Below are 26,530 nucleotides of genomic sequence, written 5' to 3'. Positions count from 1 at the left end.
TTTTACATGATTAGTGTTTATTTAAAATACTCCATCTGCAATTGATTTCAATTAAAAACTGACAAGTTTCACAGCTAGTAGCCTACATAGTAAGCAAAAAACGAAAGACAAACAAAAAAACAAAACAGAACCATTCAGTCAGTTTTCGTTTCTATGTAGACGGGTCATTTTGCATTGGTTTGGGTAGGAGTTCTCATAGGGGACAGGGCCGGCGAAAAGTCTCTACCGGAGGACACGAAGGGACGAGTTCTGAGGGATTGAACTCCATACGAGGGAACGGGGGCTTCACAAACTCAGTGGTCAGAGGTCAGGGGTCTAGGACAGCACGGCGTTGGACCTGCGGATGCCAACCAGGTTGTCAGCGCTGAAGGATCTCCTCATGGCAGCCCGGCTCAGGTCTTTATACTTATCTTCACACAGTCTGGAGATGGCCTGCACCAGGAACAACAACAGTTAGGCAAGTTTTACAAGTGTTCTGCTATAGACTAGTTCTTCACTGTGTTCTCCAAACACTGATCTTTGCATCTGCAGCTATTACTCAGCTAACTGGTTCACCTGATCAACACAAGGCAGATCAGCCCTCCTAGTTGCTGCCATACATATGGGTTGTGGTGACTGAAGCTCACCTCCAGTTTCTGAGCGCGCTCGTTGCTCAGAGGCTCCAGAGGGAAGCTGAGGTTGTTGTCGTCGGCCAGCGAGCGCAGGTCAAAGTAATACTTGGCGTAGACGCTGGCCGGCACGTTGATGTTGAACTGCAGCAGCTCCAGGAAGTGCCTCTCCATCTCGTTCCTGATGGAAGAGGTACAGAGACTTAGAAAAGCAGCTCTTTGTTCGTGTTACTCTTGAAAGCGGAAAATGTCTGCTGCGGGACGGCCATTGACGCCATTTCAAAATTACCCCATTACAAAGATTACAGTGAATGTTCTAGTACAAAATTCGAGAGTTCTACAAGAAGCTCCAAGCCGGATACTTTCCCCATCCCTGAATAGTCTGATTAATGGAATTCTTCAGTGAAAAACAAATTCGGGCCCCGTTTCAACACTTTTTTTTTAAAGACATGCCTGCTTTGACTCACCAACCGGATGTGCGTCACACTTACGTTAAAGCGTCAAGTGGCCACTCGCGACAAAAGGGGAGGTGGAGACAACAAGGAGCAGATTATTTTTACTATTCAAACAGAACGCACTCAACCTCGGCAGGTTTGCTTCAGCGAGGTCACTGGCTAGCCATACAAACTGAGAAGTTTGAACATAACGAACATTAAATTGGGTGAATAATTACTTTGTCTGGCTATAAGGAGTAGAGCAGGGGTGTCAAACTCAACCACTGAAAGGGCCATATTAAAAAATCTCAAAAAATCTGTGGGCCAGCTGCGTTTTTATTCCATTTTGCCATGACCCAAACGGGCCATTGTTTACTCAAAATATGCTTTATGCATTGAATACTTATTTTCAAATAATTCTAAATAAATTGTTTCAGGTAGTTTTTTTTTAACTGCCTATTTGCTTCAACTAAACACCAGGCATATTTTCTTTGTGTGTAACCGCTGGCCCACTGTGGGAAGGGGGTCCGAAAGCACACTTGGTTGCAGTGCATGCTGGGTACTGCAGTGCCTCTGAAGGTGAAACGGGATAATAAGAATAGAAAATTAAAGTAATTTTGCGGGCCGAACAGCACTGTGTCACGGGCCTGACTTGGCCCATGTTTGACACATGGATTGTAGAGTTGTGTCTTCTTTTGTCGCTATTAGCCTTCATCATGCTAACTAACCAAGATCATGAAGTATCAGCGGTCATGTATAACAGGTGAAGTAGTTTGAAACATAAAGCCCAGCAAACTAAATGTTATTGTTTTGAAATGTTGAGCAGTTTAAAGCAGTTCACTGCTATGATGTTTGTACACCAATCAGGCATAACATTATGAGCACCTCCTTGTTTCTACGCTCATTGTCCATTTTATCAGCTCCACTTACTATATAGGTGCACTTTGTAGTTCTACAGTTACAGACTGTAGTCCATCTGTTTCTCTGATGCTTTGTTAGCCCCCTTTTACCCTGTTCTTCAGTGGTCAGAACCCCCATGGACCCTCACAGAGCAGGTACTATTTGGGTGGTGGATCATTCTCAGCACTGCAGTAACACTGACGTGGTGGTGGTGTGTTAGTGTGTGTTGTGCTGGTCTGAGTGGATCAGACACAGCAGTGCTGCTGGAGTTTTTATCCATGGGGGTCCTGACCATTGAAAAACAGGGTAAAAGGGGGCTAACAAAGTATGCAGAGAAACAGATGGACTACAGTCTGTAACTGTAGAACTACAAACTGCACCTATATAGTAAGTGGAGCTGATAAAATGGACAATGAGTGTAGAAACAAGGAGGTGGTCATAATGTTATGCCTGATCAGTGTTTGTCCACCATTATTTAAGGGTTTTTAAAAAAAGGGAACTGCATCAGATCGCAATGTTTTTTTTGCTGAGATTGACATTTGTGTTTACTTGATCACTCACCCCTCTGAGGGCTCATCCAACACCCTTCACTTAAGCTAATAAGGTAAAGGAACAGTGCTTAAGATGAACGGGAGCTGGATTCTGAATAGGAAATAAAGTTCTGCACCATCGTGCAAATTTTCAGTGAAGTTTTGTTCATTTTTATAGCTCACAGTAAGTCATACTGTGTCCTAAACCACAATGTGTGTGTTTACATGCACTCTAATCAGATCATAATCAGATTTCTGCAGTTATCAGATTATTCAAATGGTCATGCAAACAACACACTTTGATTTCTGAGATTGGAGTAAGGTCTAGAAATCTGATAAAGAGGCAGGATTTTAGCTCAGTAATCAGATTTCTCAGTACAGGTACACTCTTACTCTGATTTCTTTCGGATTTCTCAGTCTGCGCACGTGCGAAACAGATGGCAGTACCGGAAATAAGTGAGCAGCGTCACCGCAAGACGCAGCAAAACACTTTTGGAGCGAAGCTGAAACCAAATACATGCTTGACGAAATGAAGGATTTAAATATTCTAATTGAATCTAATTAAATCTTCTAGATGATGTATGTTCATATTTTCAGGCATGTTTGTTTTTTTAAAAAAGCCACGGCATAAAGGTGAGATTTACGCCAGGTTTACGTCACGCCTTCTTCTGCAAGTTTATTGGCCGGTTGTAAAGCAGAAATCCGATTACTGTCAATCATGTAGACTCAGTTTTCCCATTGTCTGATTACTCATGTACAGCACTCATCAGATTACTGACAAAATCTGATTTTCTGCAGTTATCAGATTACTACTGCATGTAAACGCACTCAATGACAAAACTGGCCTTAATGAAGAGCCGGATGTGGTTTGAGAGAGGTTTTTGGGATGTATTTACAGGACAGATGTGTGACTATTGACTTCTAGTGTTTGTCAGCAACATCAGCCTTGTGGCTCCAGTGCTAAACTAAGGAAGCAAAATGTGGGAACATGTCTTGGCTGATCGACTTCATCTGAGTGGAAAATTGTGGAAATTTGTTTTTCTGCTGAACCACTGCCTTTAAATTTGATTAGGCGTTGGGCACATCAGTTCATGGTTCTATGGAGGACAAACCCAACGGACCAGCATCTCTCCTTGTTCCTCAGCTCATCATAAAGACGCTCCCATCCAGTCACTTCTGAGAGACGGCGGCGAGCCAGTCTCCGTGGAGACAGCGGCCCGGATGCTTCAGGAAGAAGACACATAAGGGGAGTGTAGGGAGCGGAGTGGGGGGGATACCGGTCGCCAGGGGCAACAAATGGAGTGGGCGAGAGCCGGGGCCATTATGTTGGGGTGCTGAGAGCACTTGAGGCCAGCCAGCCCACAGGCTGACAAAGACGGCTTCAATGGAGGGGATGAAAATAGACCTGTGAGAGCATGGGGCTGGGGAGGAGAGGAGAAAAGGGACACGGCCTCGCAAAAACACACAAACATACATCCAGGTAGCACTACAAAAACAGAGAACAAAGAAAGGAAGGCACAGAGACAGTATACATACAAACCCTCAGTGCATCATTTGCACAAGTATTGGTATGAGAGCAAGCAGGACTTCTAGCAAACGACACCGACCGAACCTTTCAGCCGGGAGATGACTGATACACCTGCGCTGGCAGAGATATGAGGGGATGCTGGTAGGAGAGTGCTACGTGCATCAGGATCAACAGTGGACTGAATAACATGATATGCTAGCTTCTCTGAGCATATCAGGGGTACCTTTAGCACATAAAAGAACTGATATTTCATTAAAAAGAGGTTTACAAAAGGCTCCCAGGTGCAGTAGCTGTTGAAAGTCTCGCACTATTGTCATGACATCAGCCAGGTTTACATGCAGCCTGATAATCCGTTAATAATCCGGCTAAAAGCTCAATCGGAATAGAATACGTCCATGTAAACACCTCAGTCGGCAAAGTCTAGTCCGACTGAGGCTATTCGGAATACAGTTTCTATCCAATTAAACGAGGTAGGTAAGTATGTAAATAATCTGTTAAATAGAAGAATAATATCCGTGTAAACGCCTGTATCTGATTACATTCCCTATCGGAAAGTTTAACTCCGTTCTGATCATGTTCGTCACGTCAAAATGAAAGTTTATATCGTTCAACATGGCGGAGCAGAAACTGGTCTGCAGAGGAGACGAAGTTTATGCTCTGGTCTTTAAAAGACGGCGGTGGGACGGACGTCCAGCTTATGTGTCTCAGAACACGACGTCTTCCTCTCGGCCTTCTTTAATAAGGACATGTGAAGGACGTTTTCCTGAGTCTGACATCATTTTAAAGCAATTAAAAACACAAGCACTGCTCACTGCTGCTCATCTCACTCTGACTGGACTCACGTGATGCTCGTTGTCATGGTAACGGTTACACTATGCAGTTCTCTACACATGCACATCATTTTGGATCGTATTACTTGTAGTGAGCATGTAAACAGAGATTTTCATCAGATTGTTAAGTAGAGTGAGAATAAACACCTCAGTCTTAATCTATAATCGGAATGTGTTCCATTGGACTGCCAAAAATCTTTGCATGCAAACAGCCACTGCGAGTTTGAATCCTGACAATGCCCAGGGCTCCAAAAGACACTGTGCACTACACACACATACTCAGCTTCAAGTCAACAGCTACACTTCCATCAACTTGTAGCATGAATTGCAAGAGATAAAAAAACAAAACAAAACAAAGAAACTCTTTTCAGATTGTTTCCATTATAAAAACGGTGACAAAAATGATTTATGTAATCATTTCCTGGAAAAAACTGCTGTTTATCAATAAAAAAAAAAGGTTGACGTTTGAGATGTTTCCATCTTTAATTTCATGTATGTCACAACTTGTGTGGCTTTGGTTTCCCTGAACCTACTGATAAAAACATTGTGTTTTATTATTATTCTGCTTTTCCATCAGTAGTGTTACGTGCAAGGTTATGTATGTCTGCCATACAAAGCTGTTTAAGCACTTTTCCTAAGAAATAAATTAAATAATAACCATCTTATAGGGTCAGGAATGTGGTTTGACTTCATACTGCTCTAATATCCCCTTGCAACGGCTCCTTCCTCTCCTCTTTGAACAGGCTAATGTTTCTGCTAACATCAGTTTTAAACCAGAAACATGCCTTTACTGGTTTTTATTATTTTGCTCTGTCTGCCGATGCGCAGTGATGTAATCAAAAATCAGAAACCGTTTTAGAAGTGGGGCTAAGGTCATTGCATTTTGATGGAAGATCATGAGAAAACAAGAATTCAGTCTTTTAAAATGGTCTGACCTGAAATATGAATTAACAAGGTCAATTTTGATTTAGGCTTAACTTTAGTTGGATTCAGTGATGCTCAGTATGTGAAACATGAAAAAAATAAATATCGTACCCAGTTTTTGATTTTATTTTTAAAATAGGTTCCTCCTTCAAAAAGCACTGTTGTATGTATAATACATCATGAAAAAATCTTGTGTGCATCATGATATATTTTGACCATGACGCTTCTGCTCAACATGTTACTGTGGTCCTGCGTCACGTCAGGTGACCCCCACCCAGACTTTCTTGGCCGATGTCTTTGAAGATCTGGGCACGGTTACAACATGCATGGTGACAACACATGGTGACACTGTTCACATTGCGCCCCACACGCATATACTTACATGTCCTCCACAGTGATGTCTTTGAGGATCTGGCAATAGTCCACGTTCCAGACCGCCTGGTCGTCCCACACTTTCGAGGCCAGCAAGATGGCTCCCAGCACGATCCTCTTCCAGTTACACGGGCAGATGTCCATCTCTGCATACGTCAGCAGCCGCTCCAAATACACCTGCAGCACAGACCATGAGTGAGAGAGGAGAGAAGCTTTAGCACTGCAGTTCAGCTCTTCTAGTTATGCACATTAACCCCCCGACAGTAAAAGACGCTGCTGGTAGGAATCAAACGACCCATTAATAAGATTAGGAAAATCAGATACAAGCTAACGATTGTGCTTTTATTATTTGGGGTCATGTTTGTGCTGCCAGAGGTGGTTTGTATTGAGACAGCCCATCAGGTTCAGAGTACAGTGATATACTGCCCTCTAGTGGGACAGCAAGGCAACTTCAGGGCCAAGCACCTGGATTTTGAATCAAAATCAGAACTGTTTTAGCCAAGGAATTTGTTCTGGCAAGGGCAATTAATATCATAAACACACAAATAATGTAATAATAAATATACAATACAAATATAAACAGAAATATAAGACAAAACACTGAAATACTGTACTGTGCCAGAGATGGTTTAAGCAGCACGTCATTTTTTTTAATATATATATATATATATATATATATATATATATATATATATATATATATATATTTATATATATATATATATATATATATATATATATATATATATATATATATACATACATACACACACACACACACACACACATTACATTGTAATGAATAGGTAAAGGGCAGAACTGTGTATAATACCTGCAATGTATTAAAACTGTCCATATGGCTCCAAGCAGGGAGAGATGTATTCCAGTATAAAAGTGAAAACTAATCTGACTATATGGATTTTACCATCACTATTATTGGTAAATTTGAGTTTGCATAGTCCACCCCATCCCAGAGTTTATAATTATTGATAGACACTGCTTGGTGGAAGAATCTGTTCCTATGTTTGTGTCTAGCAGCTTAACCTGAGAAGCCAAACATGCGCTTATATTCCTCCAATCCACCACTTAAACGCTCATATTGCAGTTTCAAATCTCATATGATAATTATATTAACTCACTACAGCGTTTCTCACACATAGGTTATACTTTGGTGACATTCCTCACTGGCGGTCTTGGTGACTCGTCCGGGAAGCCTGATTCCTGGCCCTGCCCCCCCCCCGTGCATACATTATGGGATTCAGTTGGTTAATGGCACTTATAGGCAATACACTGTCATTTAGCAGATGCTCTCATAAAGCTCCACTTACTTAGGTGTGGTCCAAAGAAAAGGTAAAAAGATGAGGTAAGTAAAGAGAGAAGGCATTTAGTTAGGCTGACTCATCTCTCTCTCCTCGCTCTCTTAGGTCCAAGTTCCAAGCTGGGTTAGCTTAGCTCAGGGGTCGCAACCCAAATGTTAGGAAGAGCCGTCTGTCCTTTCAACAAAAATCAATCCGCCTTAGGAGCCACAATATTATGTCCATTTATTGAAGTAGCATTGTGGCTGTAAATATGTCTCCATATGTGCTAACGTCCAAGCGCAGACTTAAAAATATAAACGAAAACTCAGACGTACTTTGCTCTGCTTTGATCTTTACCTCAGCTATAGCTCTTTTTCTCACATCTCCAGCAGGAAACTTTTCCTCAAAAGTAGAACAGTTTTTTTTATAAAATGTCTCTCAATGTTCGACTTTATGCGGCTGAAGTCGCTTCTCTTTCGCCAGCTTCATGTTCAAATTTTCCCCGTTTCACCTTAAATGGTGCCTGAGGCTCCAGAATGTAACTGCTGCACCATTTAAGGTGGAACGGGAAAATTCAAATAAGAAGCTTTCATTATTTACTAGCTCAGGCGAGACTGTTGCGAGATTGTTGTCTGCATGTCGTATGTAGTTTCACAGTTGAAAAATGTATCAGTCACACTCAAAGAAGACAAAGTTATTGTTATGAATGTTATTTATTTATGCTTTAGAGTTGGTGTCTCCCTCTGCCTCAGCACCAAAGAATAATTCAGACCTGTTGGAAACACTGCACTACGTAACTGGTTAACTGACTTGACCGCTGGACAATGTAGAACTAGGTTCTTTGTAAACTGAATTTTCCATACTAAACTAGTTTTTCAGTGTAATTTAGTCTAAAACTGGGCTTCATCCATAGAAATACGGTTCTATTTCAGCTGAATCTGCTTAAAAGAAAAAAAACTACTAAACTATCCCAACTAGCCCCACTACCAGTATGTTCTCTCACCAGAGTTACGATGGCGCACTCAGCAGTGAGCTGAGCGGCGCTGAACAGCGTCCGGACGAATCGGTAGATGAGTTTGTGTTCAGGGTCCGTGCGCGAGTAGTCATCAGGAACTTGCTCCCTCTGCGAATGCCAACATTTAAACACAGGGTCAAAACCTTCCTTGTCTTGGTTACAAAACAGTTTTATGAGCAGTTTCATCATTTGGCTCCTAAGAGTTCAGCTCACTATTCTGGGTTGAGTTCCAATAAAGCTAAGTTCACATTACAAGCCTCGTTGCTCAAATCCAATTTTTTGCTCAAATCCGATCTCTCTGACACGATGGTTCACACTCGTTTAGGTAAGTGACTCAAATCTGTCATTAATGTGAACCAACCGGCGTCCTGAAATGACCCTCATGAGCTCATCCTACTCAGTAACGTCACGTGAATGAATCACGTTCATCATCAGCACAAACTAACGAGCAGAACGAGCTTCGCTGAGGAGATAATTAACTCTGATCAGCCTTTGGCTTCATTATTAGAGCGAGACGAAGGAGAAAAAGGTGAGATGAGCTGCTTTTCCACCGTTTACAGGCTTTAACTTCTGTTCAGCGCTGCTGCCATGGTAACGCTGAATGATGGCGCATGCACAGTGGAAAAAAGGTGCATGAATTCCGATCTGAGCGTCACATTAAGGTCACATGGCCACGAATCGGATACGTATCTGAACTAGGACCACATATGAAAGTGGCTCAGGTCGGATTTGAAAAGATCAGATTTGTGTCCACACAGCCCGGAAAACATCAGATCTGAGTCACATTAGGGCAAAAAATCGGATTCATGCCACTTCAACCTGGTAATGTGAACGTAGCCTAAATTTGAGTTGTCGGCAACATAATGCAGAATGTAAAACGTTATATAGAGGCACTGATGACCAGTCAGCAAGGGCAAATAAGAGAGCAGCAACTACGGATACATCGATACGGGAACTGCTGGCTGATGCAGAGATCCAATAATGTTCATAACTACAGCAACCTGGATTATTGTTACAGGGAAATGTAACATTTATTCCCAGAGGATTGTGAGCGCAGTAAAATAAATAAAATGTATAAAGTTGTAGCACAGAAGCCCATTCTATTCCTGAGTCCAATAAAAAATTAAACCATTAAACATCAGATTTAAATATCTGTAAAATCCAAATATCTAACCAAAGCCAATTATTTTTAATTTTTTAAGCAAATATCTGCTGATACTGATATGACTGCAACATCACTCTGCATCTCTAGTGGCTCTAATAACCACCCCCATCACCTCTTTTTGGCACTGCTATGTTAAAACATTGACTTTTTATGTCAAAATATAGTCAAAATTGATCTCCTATGCTGAAATAATGAGTTACTAATCTTTAAAACAGTGAGTAATTATTTCAGAATAGGTCAATAATTTGAGATAAATACTAAAAGTAAAAATTCTGCCAGAAAGAGAGAAGGAGGGGAATATTTTCCCTCCTCAACCAGGCAGAAATGGGCTTCCAGGAAACAAACAAACCAAAAAACCCTCTGGATAATCATTACAAAACCACAACAAACACTAACAAACCTTTTCAAATTACAGTGGAAAACAGTACAGACAGTTAGAAGTCTGATAAAACTGCCTTTATATCAAAACATCAGAAGCAGGGATCTTCTCTCTTAGTAAAAATGCTTGAAAACCAGTTCAGACTTCTAGGAGAGACTAAAAGGCTTGGAAAAATGAAGCAGAAGTGGAGCGAATTGGAATTAAAGTTAATTAAATTAACTCTGAAAATAGATGCATGTCAGGTGATTTCTATGTTCAACAGCTCAGAGAAACACGATGCTGATCTTACCCAGCAGCATGCACTGCTACACATGCTCAAAAACAATCTGCATTTTTTGCACTACTTGGTATTCAGACAGTCTGACAGTGAAATAAACCATCTGTTACTTCTGCAAATCAGCCAAACAGTCACTCACCGACAGGGGATGCTTCTTCTCATCGAAGATGTCCAGCGACCTGTCTGAATCCCTGCAAGTGAAAAAGTTTCAGACTTTAATTTTTTTACATGAGCAAAAGGCAAAAACTGTTTAAATTTACCAGTCAGACAGAAAACTTTCAGTAAAGGTAACTGCTGAAAAGGTGTGTAACATACCTGTTTTTAATGTGGTAATATATTGCTAGCGTAACACTGGAAAAACAGAAGACAAAAAAATATTACAGAACATGAAAAGAAGGTAAAGAACAACTTAATTCACATACATGTGGTGCAGCCTTTAAATAACCGGACAGTGAAAATTCTCGCTGTTTTGATTCTGTACTCTAGCACAGGGGTTCCCGACCTTCTGTGACTTGTGGCCCACACAACTGACCATGAAAGCTTCTGCAGCCCACAAGCAGATTTAAGATTTTAATTGTAAGCAAATACAGGGAGATTCACTTGAAAGAGGCCCCGAATATTCTGTAATAACTCTCTCTAGGACGAGGCAATCTGAACGAAACAACATGCAATGAGCTCCTCAGTATGCGGAGCTTCGTACAAGCCGGGATGCCCCTGCGTCGGAGCGATGAGGTAGGCGCCGGACAGCCGTCGCGACGTTTAACCTCTCGAATTCTTGCCGATATGTTCAGGAACATGGAGCGCCGCGTCAAAATGTGTCTGGCAGAAAACAGAGATCACTTCCAGCATCGCATGTAATGCAATTGATTAGACATACGTTAAGGTATGTAGCGTATTTTTTTGGTTCAGGTTGCTTCATCCTAACGGGAATTACAACAGAATATTCAGGGCCTCTTAACTCTATATAAATATTACGATAATAATAATAATTAGACAACAACAATATGCTTAAATGGTTCTTCGCATGGTGAAATCGTTCTTCAGATTGAAGGAAAATGTGCTTATGGTTCTCCACAGCACCAAAAAGGGTTCTGCTATCGTTACAACTTCAAGTTATAAGGCAAACACTCTAAAACGTATTCAATTTCTTAAACCTCCATAACCATCTGAATATTCAAACATTCTGAGGCATCTGTATGCCTATCGTAGTTCTGGGACAGTCTTAAAGACAGATCAGATGAAGATTAGACATGGAAAGAGGACATGTGAAGGAAAAAAAGGGAAACTCATGATCCAAAGCATCCAAATTTGTCTGTAAGACAAGCTGCCATGAACATATACAGCTCATCACTTCGCTTAACTGATCTCATGACTGCTGACAGCAGCAGCAGCAGCAGCAGCAGGAGCAGCAGCAGCAGCAGCAGCAGCAGCAGCAGCAGGAGCAGCAGCAGCAGCAGGAGCAGCAGCAGCAGCAGCAGCAGCAGCAGGAGCAGCAGGAGCAGCAGGAGCAGCAGGCTGAACAGAGGAATCTAAACCGCCAAATGTCTTAAAACTCACTGGACAGCACCTCACCTTAGCGCAGGATAATGACCCTGTTAAAGCTACCACTTCTTCAGAGGCAGAAGTGGACAGCTGGTCAAATCAATCACCCGACCTGAACCCTACTGAGCATGAATGAAGAAGTGAGAAATGAAAATGACGCTGAGTGTGTTTACATGCACTCAATAATCCGATAACTGCACAAAATCAGATTGTCAATAATCCAATCAACACGTTTACATGCACTTGAGTACTCAGATAATGGGAAACTCCAGGTCTTCATGAGTCAGACAGTAAATCAGATTTCTGCTTTGCAACCAGCCAATAAACTCACAGAAGACGACGTGATGTGAACGTAACGTAAAACTCAAACTTCATGCCGCAGCTTTTTTTTCATCACCTGAAAATATGAACATATATCATCTAGAAGATGGAGAATATTTAAATCCTTTATTTTGTGTTTTCAGCGCCGCTCCAAAATGTTTTGCTGCCGTCTCGCGACATCCAGCGTCTGATCTCGCGCATGCGCAGAGTGAGAAATCCAATAGAAATCAGAGTAAGAGTTCACATGCACTGAGGAATCTGATTACTGAGCTAAAATCCAGCTCTCTTCATCAGATTTCTAGATCGGAGTATGGTGTTTACATGACCATTTGAATAATCGGGTAACTGCAGAAATCTGATTATGATCGGATTATTGAGTGCATGTATACGGACTCAATGCTTGGCAGAGCATTACTAGAGAATACACCCAACATCTGGAGATGTCTGTGGGTCACCGATGTCCAGCAGTGTTGGATGAGGATCCTAAGCATTGCAATTAATTTGAGTTAATTGGTCAAATTACTTACAGAGCCACAATAAGTCAGCCTAAGTCTAGACTAGAAAACAACTTTCAATGAATCACCATGGGCACAGCAAGTTAGTCCAAGACTAGACCTAATCCATCAGTCCACTGAAATGGGAGAACTATGTATAAAAGGGGCCGCAATTCCAACATGGTTCACCCAATAAGATGCAAATACCCTCAATCTATACAAGAATTGCTAAACGTGTTTGAACTTACAGCCAAAACAATAATATTAAACCACTGGATAATTACAATAGACTGTGCTGAAATACTGTACAACTGAACAGCAATTATTTCACGTGTTCTAAGGACTAAAAGAACCGCATACTGTCCCAAGGAACCTGCATGAAAGAGCAGATGCATTTACTCAAAGATACACAAGTCAATACACGGCAGACGTCAATGGAATTTTCCACTTACCATTTGATTGTGCTTTTTAGGTTGGGCTGGCTAACCGTACTGTCGTCAATAAATATCGTCGAGCAAGAACTGTATTTTTTGGAGAGGGGACCGGGAGAGACCTGACAGAGAAAACCAATCATTAAGCACATGTGCAGAGATTTTCCAGTGCATCACTGACTTCAGTGGTAGCATATTCAACCGACTTACATGATTTATGTGATTGCTTTTCCTCTTATCCCGTACTGAAAAGAAAAAAAAAAAACAATTTTAGACATTAACAAGTCAACTCATATAAATTCATATCACTATATACACTGATCAGGCATAACATTATGACCACCTCCTTGTTTCTACGCTCATTGTCCATTTTATCAGCTCCACTTACTATATAGGTGCACTTTGTAGTTCTACAGTTACAGACTGTAGTCCATCTGTTTCTCTGCATACTTTGTTAGCCCCCTTTTACCCTGTTCTTCAGTGGTCAGGACCCCCATGAACCCTCACAGAGCAGGTACTATTTGGGTGGTGGTCTGAGTGGATCAGACACAGCAGTGCTGCTGGAGTTTTTAAACACCTCAGTGTCGCTGCTGGACTGAGAATAGTCCACCAACCAAAAATATCCAGCCAACAGCGTCCTGTGGGCAGCGTGCTGTGACCACTGATGAAGGACTAGAGGATGACCAACACAAACTGTGCAGCAGCAGATGAGCTATCGTCTCTGACTACATCTACAAGGTGGACTGACAAGGTAGGAGTGTCTAAAAGAGTGGACAGTGAGTGGACACAGTGTCTAAAAACTCCAGCAGCACTGCTGCGTCTGATCCACTCAGACCAGCGAAACACACACTAACACACCACCACCACGTCAGTGTTACAGCAGTGCTGAGAATGATCCACCACCCAAATAGTACCTGCTCTGTGAGGGTCTATGGGGGTCCTGACCACTGAAGAACAGGGTAAAAGGGGGCTAACAAAGTATCAGAGAAACAGATGGACTACAGTCTGTAACTGTAGAACTACAAAGTGCTCCTATATAGTAAGTGGAGCTGATAAAATGGACAATGAGCGTAGAAACAAGGAGGAGGTCATAATGTTATGCCTGATCGGTGTATATATTTATTTTGTGTATTCCTGGCAACCATCAGCAACCACATCAAAATCTACCATGACATTATTTTTAGGTCACACTGTCAACTGATATCACTGGCAACTGCAAACGTAATGAACCATCGTTACTACTAATGTAATACGACGACTCAACTTTCAAAGAGGGACAAATAATCATTGTAAATGGTTTTATTATGTAAATTCTTAAAGGCAAGTCCTGCCAAGCTGTCCAAGTTGCCACTCACCATCTGTCTGCGACTTGCTGAGGAAGATGGTGCTAGCACGGGCGTGATCTGAAGGGTTGGACTCCAAGGCTAAATCTAAATCAGGGAAAAAAAAAAAGACAAAGTAAGACGAAACGAAGGAAGGAATGCTTTTATAATGAAAGCATTTAAGGCACGTCAGAATTCAATTAGAAACAGTTTACGATGGTTCTAATGAAAATGTAGATTTACATGAAGTTGTTAGATGATACAAGCATTCATAGTACATGAAATTTAAATTAGACAAAACCCACAGACATTTAAGTCACGTCACGCTGGGCACAACGAACTCATTGTGTAGCACCAGACGAGAACACAGTACCCTCACACTATCCGTGGCCCTCCTACTCTGGCGTGCCAACCAGGAAGGATGTGGTGGGGGGTGGGGGGGGCATTTAAGCCACAAAATGTGTAAAAGACTGCACACAGGTACCATCACTGGCATTTGCACAAACTACCTTAACCAATGACGTGCTGGAAATAACGGGCCGGTAACAAGTGCACCCTGTTCCAGCTTCCATCAGGCACTGTCAATCACAAGACTGCAGCATTCCAGCCCAGACGGCCTGCGGCTGCGGCTGCTCGGACCTCTCAGCTCCACGTTTGTCCAAAGCCAGTTCATTACTAAGGAGATTATAGCTGGGTTCTGACCACGGGCACAACTTTGTTTTTGTTTTCATTCAGAGCCAGGCGAAAAGGTGGACAATACAGGGCGATTAGAAAAGATTCATCCGATTTCAAAATGATTTATTTCCCTTGTAAATCGTTACAGATCAATGCAGTGAACTGTAAATGGTTTAAATGAGCATAAAGTTTATTAAGTAATTTTATAACTGCTCAATATGAAGCTCCTCCAGCTGTACGGACAACATCAACACCATAGTCAGATTCATCCCATACTGGATTGAGCATGTCGGGTGTCGCTGCACTCACGGCTCTTTCAGTGCGATTTCGGAGATCATCCAGTGTTGTGGAACCAACGACGAACGCTCTGAGCTGTTGGAGGTTCACTGCACAGTTATGACGGATTCACTCTTAAGTGGAGAACGCAGAACGCTTTCCGCTCAGGGGTCTCATCTCCTCGCAGACTGAAGGGATCCATCTTCCACTGACAGTCAGAGACTCTATGACCCCCTCTTTCAATTGGATTGTGATTGGTTCCTAGGCGGCTCACGGTTGTAAAAATACGGCGCTTTGAAATCGGACGAGTCTTTTTGAATCACCCTGCATGACGATTCTTTATTATATTGTGTCAATTACATCATAACACGCTGCTCTGAGCATAATGTGGATATTGTCAGTACTTAAAGAACTGCAACGGCATGTTTCACTATAAAGAGAGCCTAATTAGTCCTGTTTAACTGGACAAAGTGCAGCACAATGTGTGAAATGTAGGCCTGTCACAATTATTACATAACTGCCTAAAGCAATCACAATTATTTCAGATTACTGCAATTATTTAAGCTGACTGTAATCACTATCCACAGTCATTAGATTTCACAATGTTATTAAGCCGCAACAAGTGAAATTTGAAATTGGTGTGTTGGGTTGCGGCAAGTAAATGTAAATAAAACAATGTAAACGCCTTCTTTAAAACATGGGTTCTCTACCTTTTCCACCTCAAGGCCCACCTGTTCATCACTACAAAGCAGAGAAGCCCACAAGAAAACAAAACACTCCAGAAAAACATGACGACTACACAATTTTGTGTAACGGACATTTGTGAGTGTGTGTGTTCTTGTATTGCTATACTTGTGAGGACCCCATGTCCTCACTATGATAGGACTATGCAATTTTTGTGTTGAGCATGTGTTGTTTTCACCACAATTCTTTTTTTTTTATCTGAAAACAAAAAAGAGCAGAAAAATTGTCTTTTGGATACTGAGGTTAAGGTTAGGTTTAGGTTTGGGTGTAGTATTATTTAGCTACAGCAACAGAAAAATCAATAGAAACCTATGGACGTCCTCGTATGTATACCTTTTGGTTTGGTGTGTTGGTGGTAAAACAGGCTGCTAGCTGGCATATCTTCTAAACTCAAAAGGCAATCGTATTATTTCCAAATATAAACATAAGACCTTGAAATGCTGCATTTGTCTTAACAACCTCATATTAGTCAGCAGTCAACTACTGCACTGACCACAGGCCAAGAAAACAAGTTTTTATCTGCCCACATCAACAGAACTGTTCTTAATTTTGGTCAATGCAGAGATTTATACACATCATATCAAGGTGAGGAATGTTTCTCTTAAAAACTCGAACACACTGTGGGTGATGAGCCCAGCTGTCAACCACTGGAACTTTATAATCGCTCCTGTTATGCTGGCGAAGACGAAACTGAAAGCTGCGGGAGCGAAAGGCGTTCGCTGGCCGTCGTGACCGTTTACCTCTGGACGAGCCACGTGAAGCACAGTTCTTTTGCTCATGCGGGTCGGTTTAGGGGCTGATCCGTTCAGACTGATGCGCATACAGATCACATTTAAAAGATAATGTGAACAGCCAATGAAAAAAAATCGGATTTGGTGAGAAAATCAGATTTGGGCCACTTTTACCTGCTGTGTGAACGTAGCTTAAGAGCCCATACGTTTTATTATGGTTAACATGGACATGGATGCATCATGTCTGTGTAGACCGAATGACTAACGAAGCATCGTAAAAGTCTCTGAAAGTATCGCCGACAGGCTGCTCAGTTCCACAGGGTTAAACACTGCATTTTACAAAGCAGCGAGGACGAACTGAGCCGCTTAAAAAGGTGGTGCAGACATGCCCCCAGCATAAATAACACCCTCTGGCATGGGCCTAGTATTGGCGGATAAGGGCCTGCATACTTCACCATATGCTTGGGAGGGGCTGTAAAGAACTGGCAACTCAAAATGCTCAGTGAAGCCAGGACTAGTAATAGAGTGACTCCGGCCTCGAGCCAAAGTCATGCTAGGTTGTACAGTAAAGCCGCAGCAGGAGGTCGTTTGACCTCTCAGAACCATGTAATGTGAGCTGCTCCACTGGCAGAAGATGCGGTGCAGGTGCTGGATGGGACGTTTATGGTAGAAGAGACCCTGTAGCTTCTGCTTCTTTGAGCTTCTGCTAAAATTTAACCAATGTCTATCGATCACGGTGCTAATCCAGGACCAGTTTTTGCTTTTTATATATTAATGTGTTCATCAGTTGAGGGGTCGATCCGAAAGCTGCACGGTTTTGTGTGAAGCTGGGCCTGTTTTTTAATAAGGTCAACAGATGCCTACTTTGACTGGAACGAACCTTTTTAATGACAAGCAAACTGACCAGCACAGGGCTCTGGAAAACAGATCAGTGTGGAGAAAAGTTCATTCTTTTGCATGCAAAATGATTCAGTGGACATTCATTACCTACCAACTGTCTCAAAATGAAAGAATGGCTTCTCAGTTCAACCTAAAGAAAATTAAGCAATTTAACTGGTTTCATTCAACTCAAAAATCTTTTAAACGAAACAACGGAAAGCAAAATTTCAGACTAGGTAAACAGAAGTATAAATAAATATTTTACATCAAATCAAACCACAAAAACTCTTCAATTCGACTTCTGCCCTGTCCTACTTTTCACAAGGGGTGCAACAACGAATCATGACATTGCGACATTTCATTAATTCTGCCATCCGATGGAACTGCATTGTTTGAACACCAAAATTTGCAAACGACCGGCACAAATTAACACCTCACTCCAGCACTCTTACGTCCCAGCTCTAATTCAAATTGTGTCCAAAATATCAAGAGAATATCAAATTGTAAACCTAGTACCATAAATCAAACTGTGGGATGAATGTACTGCTACTCTCCTAAATTTACTTTTAGGGCATTTGCCAGACGCTCTTATCCAGAGCAACTTACAATTTGATCATTTTACACAGGTAGGTGAAGGTAGTGTTGGGAGTCTTGCCCAAGGACTCTTACTGGTACAGTGTAGGGTGCTTACCCAGGTGGGGATTGAACCCCAGTCTACAGCATAGAGGGCAGAAATGTTGCCCACTACACTACACCAACCACCAACCTGTCATACTTTTTAAATTGTAAATTCTTCGCTATTTTTAAAGAATGGGATGCTGTGATTTTCCAAAACTTGGTCCATTAATGTTCATTCTTGTGGTGTGCTGAGCACTGTTCACTAACTTTCCAGCTAGCTTGATAAGCAGAAGTTTGTTTACATTGAACATGTGCTGTCCACAAGTGCGTACACACTGCTGTGACTTATACTGGGGGCAACCGACGATAGTGGAGCAGAGCTTTAACTGCTGTGTAACACAGACCAAGTGGGCTGAGACTGAGGCAACAGACGTGGGCCCTGGAGAGGCATAATAACTGAGAACTGATGTAGCCTTGATATTAAAAACAGGGGAGATAAAGTAAAAACCTAACGTCAAGATGCTTAAAGGCATTTTCGCGACATAATTTACATCATAATATAGTTTTTTTTTTTAAGGTTGAGCAGTTGAAACAGGACTGGCGACCTGTCCAGGGTGTATCCTGCCTTCCGCCCAATGACAGCTGGGATAGGCTCCAGCACCCCACCGCGACCCAGAAGGATAAGCGGTTTAGATGATGGATGGATAGTTGAAACAGACAAAAAAGCCCCAGTGCCAAAAATACTATCGAAACTATTTCACACACTGTCTATTTCAGCACCAACTCCAATTAAACAGGACAAATGTTGCAGCCTTCGTAACAAAACATGTAGTTAGTCAGTGTTATTTAAGTACTGCCAATTTCCATGATATCCCCATCAAAACTTAAAGGGGAACTCCACCGATTTCGCAAAATTTCTCAATCATTTAATGATTTAGATGTAAACAAAATCATTGAGAAGTTTGATGTGAAATGCGCCGTTCTAGAGAAATCTAACTTATTACACAAAGCGGTTATGAACGCATTGCTTGATACGTGAGACACTGTTCTGTGGCTTAAAACATTTTTAGTATAAACCATTACTCCCAGTTTAGTTTAGTTATTTTACTGCGTAGCCTTTAGACAGTCTGTTATACGCACAGTGACTAACGACAAGTAATTTCTTTCACTCACAATGTTTTTTTTTTTTTTAATTATTACTAATTAAAATTATTACGATTATTACTAACATAAGTTATGAGCTTTGTTGACACCGTGTGACGCAACGCCACCTACCCAAACAAAAAACGCATGCAGGGCGGAGAGGTACATGCAGGGCACTATAAGGAAAAAAAAAAAATAGTACCCCTAAAAAAATAAATAAATAAATAAAAAATAAATAAAATAATAATAAAAAAAACCTTTTCAAATGTAGCACTTTTTTCACATTATCAGCGTGACTTACAAGACACGTGTAAGTTCACTGGTCATTTTGGACAGCAGATAAAACAGTGATATTTGTCGTGTAGACATATGATGTCTGGTTCATCTCACACCAAACCACTCTGAATGGTTTTGTTTACATCTAAACCATTAAATGATTAAGTAATTTTCCCCTTTAATGTCACGTAATTTATCACAGTGACAATGAGGTGTTTTTGTCCACACCAAACTGAAACAACCCACTGCAGCAGCTCATAACTACTTCCAAATAACTCGAGCAGGTCAGCTCAACTGACCAGACCCGAGAGATGGGGTACTGTTACATGTATTCAAGCAAAATTTTCATGGATTTGTACTTTTTCACAAATTTTGTAATTTTCACTTATATGTAAATACATCTGCGAGGACAGTTATCTTTTCACTCAGTTCCACTGAAGTCCTTCACATTTATTTCCCAACTTCATTTCCCATTTTTTGGGTTTCATTTCATTCCTTTTTGCTGGTTCAGCACCTGGACTCTTCTGCTGCTGCTCACATCTCTCACTTTGTACCTTTATCGTTTTATTTTTGACCAAAAGGATCCAAAAATAGAAGAACAGAGCCTAACAAACTTCAGCTGCTATGCTGATAGATGAGAAATACACTCAGACGTTCCACTACAGTTATATATTAACTTGAGTGGTTGTTTCTGAAGTAAGAATACTTTTTCTTGAGTTTCCTTCTGCTAGACGAGGGGTCGACAATCAATTCACAATTGTGAACCTCTTTGTGAAACTATTGTTCTAAAGAACCTTTAGGGATGGTTCTTTAAGGGAACACTACAGAGTTATTTAAACAGAAAACCCGTCGACTGGAAACGCACTTGTAATAGAAGCCAGTGTGCGTTATGTTTTGAGTCAGCATGTTTTCCGGTCTTTTCTAAGCTCAGAGAAATGTATCGAAATCAGCGTCCATTGTAAACAACTGTGTCCGGCACTAGATAATTTTATCTAACGTTAATTTTATTTAGCGTTTAATAATCTGCTGATAGAATCTGTTGGGCACTGGTTCTTAAACTGGTCCTCAGCGACTCCCGAGATGGTCCACCTTTTTGTTCCAACCCAACTTACAACACATAGGGCCAAAGCAAAAATGTGAACTGTCCAGGAGACCAGTTTGATGACCTCTGCTTTAGGGAACTAGACCAGGGGTCAGCAACATGCGTCTCTCTTACTGCCCTGTTGTGGCTCCACAGCTGAATTAGATTTATAGGTAATAATAAAATAATCCTCCTTTACAGTAAAATAAAGCTCTGCTGATCGTTCAACACAGTTTAACAATAATTGGTCTTAAACTCTGGAGTTAATGTAGAACTGCTAATTCACCCTTTAACCCTGAAGATCAGCACAGACTGCTGGTCACCATAGCAACGCAGACAATCTTGCCTAGCTAGTAGCTAACGAAACGGCAAAGAGATAGATTTAACACTGATAATTCATACACAAATGGACTTATTTGCATTTATAAACATTCAGCTGGTTTCCTGATACGTTTAATCTGCAACGAGAAACTGTCAAACATTAAAAAGTAGTGAGGCTGAAGTCGCTTCTCTTTCGCCAGCTTCTCGTTCAAATTTTCCCGTTCCACCTTAAATGGTACAAGAGGAGCCAAAATTATAACTGCAGCACCATTTAAGGTGGAATGGGAAAATTCGAACGAGAAGCTGGCGAAAGAGAAGCGACTTCAGCCTCGTAAAAAGTCAAACGTTGAGAGACATTTTACAAGAAACTGAGGAAAAGTTTCCTGCTGGAGATGCGAGAAAAGCAGCTATAGCTGAGCTAAAGCTCAAGGCAGAGCAAAGTAAGTCTGCGTTTTTGTTTATACTGTATTCTTTAGTCTACATTAGGACATTAACACATACTGAGACATACTTATACTTCAGGAAATGGACATATAATGTTGCGACCGCTGCGCTAGACCTACTAAGAAGCGAATAAAAAGCTTTCAAACTGTCAGTTTCAGCACCTCTCTGTCTGTCATGGTCCGAATACCCCTAAAGCTATCAGCAGGGTATCCACTCAACACTGGCTATTCACACCAGTTGGTGGATGAAGAAATTAAGGGGGGGGTTGACATAAGTTGAGACAGGCAAACTTGAAAACAGCCTTACTGATTGGTGCCATAGTTGGACCCAAGTATGATCAATAGGGCAGGGTGAGCTGCTCGTTTGCAGCAGAATTAGTGAGAATGCTGACTGTCTGTAGGCTGCGTTCTAGCTTAGCTCACCTATTTGGTGTTTGCTTGCTAACTTTGTGGCCCCTGAGAAAGCAAATAAGTCAAAATGCCAGCCCAGCAGGCTGAAGGGATGTTTGAGAGAGCTGGCTTATTTTCTTACTGAGCTAAAAAGCCAGTTTTCCATTCAGCACTTCTAAAAAAAGCAGTTTTCCAAGGAGAATCCTCACTAACAGAACAATTCAATCCATTATCTCAAAATACCTGGAAAACCAGACCCTTGTAAGTGATATTTCTAGGTTCATGGTATCCCAGCCTATGTACTGATCATATATAGCCCTAAATATCTCACATTTTTGGTTAAGAAGGGACAATCTAATGCTTAAGCTGCACTCTGCACGGGCAACTGTCCATTCAAACAGCACCTATGGGTCAATCTCCCAGCAGCTGAGCGTGCTAAGCCGGGAGTGACATGCTCCCATGTCAAAAATAACCCTTGGGGGTGGGGCAAGGCGCTTTCGCTGAAAAAGACATGCCTCCGTTGCCAAGGCGAGGTACGGGCAAGCCTCTAGAACTAAAACCAATTCAAATTTCAAATTTTTAGGCTGAGATTTTTGAGATAGGATTTATTTAAGCAATGAAATCCCATTTAAATCTGAGATATATACCTGTACCTACATGGTTATGATGCAGGTCAAGATAAACTTCTTAATCTACGTGGTTCGTATGCAAGCTTGTTCATCCTAGTAGCTGACAGCGCACCCCTGAATTCGTCTTTCCACTCCACGGTCATTTAATGAGGAATTTAAACCATTTTTCTACATATCTGCCAAATTAAAATGGCCAGACGTGTTCACAGAGGTGGTGACGGGAACCAGACGTCCAAAGAATTTAATGCCTTAAAGTTAGAATTATTATTACATGGAATTATTGCTCTAAATCAGGGCTGTCGAAAGTGTGTCCTGTGGGCCGAAGCTGGCTCACAAACACTTAATTTGGCCCACAAGAAAGTTCCCTTAACCCCATCCTCTCACGCAATGAGAGAACATACATAATTTTATACTATGTATAACTTATTAAATAGTATATCGCTGCCGTCAGAACAAAACCTCATGTCTCCATTTTTGTCATTTTTCAGTTTTTGATATAATTTAAAAGAACCCATTGTCTTTCACATGGTGTGTAAATGTCATGATGAATGGACCAACAGAAATGACCCAGAATTACTTGGAAAAAAGTCTGGTTCCACTGACTTACATTAAAAGTAGAGTGTTTTTTCCTTCCCCTGTAAAGTTCTCATTTTGGAGATACGAGGTTTTGCTCCGACAACAGCGATATGCAACAATGTTGACACATTTTTAAAAACTCAATTTGAAACCATCTATATTTGTATACTGGTTGTTTTTCTGGCCCTCAGTCCACCGCAAACATCCCAGTATGGCTCTAAAAGGCAAAAAGTTTGGGCACCCCTGCACTAAATGGTGCTGAATACATACCTTGACGTCGTTTTATGACAGTTCTGAGATACAATTTTGGCCGAAAACATATTTCTTTAAACATATATACAGACCTGAGAGGTGCATACAGGATATTATAAGGCGAAACTGTACAAAGCAAACATATTTTTTTCTACATTACATATAAAAACTCAAGTCACATGTAGTTTCACTTGTAGTTTTGGGTAGTAAATAAAGTGGCCGTATTTTCGCTATAGATACCGTGACCCCTGGTTCCTATCACCGCCAATATAAGTCAGTGGAACTCCCCTTTAATGCTGACTATTTCAGCTGATCCTCACAGAGAGGGTGGGCGAGCAAGAGTACAGCTGTCCCACCTTCAATGGAATGCCACAAATAGCACAGATATTTGGAAGTCTCTACCGGTCCGCTGTGCATTCCTATTCCTCTCTCGTCTGGAAAAACTCAACAGGGCAGCCTGGAATGCCCTCACGGCCCAGATCTACAAGCAGCTGTAGCAGCAAACACCACATGGCTGGACAGTGTGTGCTTAGAGTCAATACGATAACACACAGTTGGAAAAGTGCCTGCACAGGATGCTACTTCTAGCCGCCGTGTAGGTTCCCTGGGGGCAAAATAAACAGCCGTAAAGTCTTGAAAGAGTCCCAAAGGGACACCAGAGACATCCCTACCCCCCCAACATGCAAGGCTTACTCTCAAATAGTGGCTTTCGGGACCTAAACGCTTAAATGCTTTCCCAATACTGGGCGTTATTTTGGTCAACATTGTCGATCGTGCAGCAGAACTTCCTCCAGTAACTGAAGAACTGCACCAAATTCTGTGTAGTCCTCAAGAGTAACCCGAAACGCAAGATGAGGAGCTCAGGGAACCGGATAAGAGCGGGTGACATGCGCCTACCACTCAAGAGAAATAAGAAATACAACATGCGGCCGAAAGCATCCAGACAGCCTTCTACGCCTGATTATGTGGCTTTAAGGGCAATATGACAATATTTATCTGTATAGTTACAAACTACAGCACAATACAACATAATATGCTTTTTCTGAGAATATCATGGACATCAGCAGTACTTTCCAACTATATTTCACTACAAAGAGAGCACGATTTCTCTTGCTGAACTGCATTTAGTGCAGAATAGTGTGTGAAAAGTTGAATACAAATAACTGTAGTCTGTAGTTTCTATGCACCTTTATAAATCTGGCATTACTCTGTGTGCCAATTCATCATATGTCAGAAAAAAAATCCATATTGTGACAGATCATGTAGGGTGAAAACTTCAAAATACTACCCTTGGGGCATATCACCCACCTCTACCTTATCCTCCATAGAAAAGCACTGTCCAAAGAAAAGGATGCTCTAAAGAAGCTGATGCCAAGCTTTGGCTAGAGGGGTACAAAGCCTTCCAGCATTGGCCTTTGCATTCTCGAGTGATGGAGCACCATTCAATACCTTTGGGGTGAGCTGGAGTGACCCAGATCTGACCACCCAACATCAGCACCTGACCTCATCAATGCTCTCGTAGCTGAATCCCAAATCCTCACAGCAATGTTCCAACATCTAGTGCGGTGTTGACCAACCTCCTCCTGGAGATCTACTTTCCTAGTTTAGTTCCAACCTGTGTTAAACGTGCTGCCTCCTCCTTACTCAACACGAATGCCTTCTGAGAAAGTTAATTAGCTGGTGTGGCAGGTTGTGGTTGGAACTAGACTCTGCAAGAAGATAGACCCCCAGGACCAGGGTTGGAGACCACTGATGTAGTGTAAAGCCCTGTCAAAAATCTGGAGGCAGTTGCTGCAGGAAGGGGGGACAAAGTCCCAACGATATTTCAGAAGAAACCTTGGATGAGAGGCTGTCTTCAAGCCAATAAACACCTACCGTCTGGCAGCTCCCTGTCACTGATGTGCTGCAGGTACGGGCCGGTGTCGTCGCTCAGGTCAGTGTTTATTTGGTAGTCCTCCAAGCGATCCACCTGCCGTGGGAGCTTTGGGCTCCCACTGGGAGACACGCAGCACGATACTGTATTGCCCATGACACACCGCTCCCAATAGCGTGGAAAGTGTGTCTGAAAAGTACACCAGGAGGAGGAGGAGGAGGAGGAGAGGAGCCGCTGCTCTCACAGGCACATCACACAGGAATCAACGTGGGCCCGCTTCCAGTGAATCAAACCGAACAGCATAGGGCTAAAACGGACAAACTTCAGCACCACACCGGAGAGATGGTCACCATTTAGTAGCCTGCTTGCTAGCTAACATCGAGGAACTGCATTCCAGTCTATTTGAGGGTCATCCAGGCACACGAGAGCGCAGAGCCGCAGGGCTGCTGCTCGAAATAAGCGGCTAACTAAGACAGCTAGCTCAGCTAGCGAACCCCAGCTAACGAGACTTCTGGCGAAAAGTCCTGTTTTTATATTCTCTACGGCGTCGTTTCATCCATGCAGGAGTCCCGGAGCAGTGTCAGCTGCCTAGCTAAGTTAGTCACATATCCATTTATCCATTTCAAGCAGCGGCTTATTCGAGACTGGCCGTCAGAGCCAACGTCCATTCACCCATTCCCTCAGGAAGCTAACGCCGCTAGCGAAGCTGGACGCATTGTGGCGAAGTTAGCGGAATTAAGTTAGCTTTTAAGCCCGCTAAGCCGTTTTTCTCATAGGCGAACGTCCGAGTAGCAGTTACCGGCGTCCTCTGTCCACGTCCCGGCTTCGAGAGAGCAGGAGAAGTCCCGGGTCCAGAAAGAGCGGAGTCGCAGCAGAGCCGTTGGAGTCAGAGCAGGCGGTTCCTAACATCAGTGCAGCTCGAAGCCTCGAAGCCGGCCGCGCCGCCTCGGAGCCGGGATCAGCTAGCAACTCGGCGCCCAGGCCGAGGCCTACCACACAGCGCGGGGTCGTTCTTCCCTCGCGAATGACGATAAAACCCCGATAAATCAACACGAGCCTTTTTAAATTCTCAGTTAAACTTCTCCTCCTGTGAGTCTCTCGAGGTTCGCCGTTATCCCCTCCTCCTCCTTCACACCGGCCAGTGTCGCTATCCCTCTATTCCCACCGTCGCCATCAGCGCCCGCCTCTTTTTGAATTCCTTCAATTCCTATTGGCTGTGTAATCATAACAAAACCAAAATCCTCCAGACTATT

At 42.2% G+C, this 26,530-nt stretch overlaps 1 protein-coding gene across 1 annotated transcript; it reads right to left on the bottom strand.

The window, feature by feature from the left end:
- On the bottom strand, positions 1-26,530 carry ccnyl1 (cyclin Y-like 1). Its single transcript, XM_036571712.1, has 10 exons — positions 25,280-26,530; positions 14,404-14,478; positions 13,259-13,293; positions 13,070-13,170; positions 10,576-10,611; positions 10,400-10,451; positions 8,428-8,547; positions 6,137-6,303; positions 627-789; positions 1-432 (listed from the first exon to the last, which is right to left on the bottom strand). The coding sequence occupies exons 1-10, from the start codon at positions 25,431-25,433 to the stop codon at positions 316-318; spliced, it is 1,020 nt and encodes a 339-aa protein (XP_036427605.1). The 5' UTR covers positions 25,434-26,530; the 3' UTR covers positions 1-315.

Source organism: Colossoma macropomum, unplaced genomic scaffold (genome assembly GCF_904425465.1).
Source record: "Colossoma macropomum unplaced genomic scaffold, Colossoma_macropomum, whole genome shotgun sequence".
Classification (NCBI taxonomy): Eukaryota; Metazoa; Chordata; class Actinopteri; order Characiformes; family Serrasalmidae; genus Colossoma; species Colossoma macropomum.
Note: the sequence above shows the minus strand (reverse complement) of the source record. Positions and strands in the feature narration are given on the sequence as shown.

Coding starts and splice junctions, on each gene's coding strand:
- ccnyl1 (XM_036571712.1), bottom strand. CDS start 25,433: ATGGGCAATACAGTATCGTGCTGCGTGTCTCCCAGTGGGAGCCCAAAG. Junction 13,171..13,258: donor AAAGCAATCACATAAATCAT/GTAAGTCGGTTG, acceptor TTTCTCTGTCAG/GTCTCTCCCGGTCCCCTCTC. Junction 433..626: donor AGCGCGCTCAGAAACTGGAG/GTGAGCTTCAGT, acceptor TTCCTGGTGCAG/GCCATCTCCAGACTGTGTGA.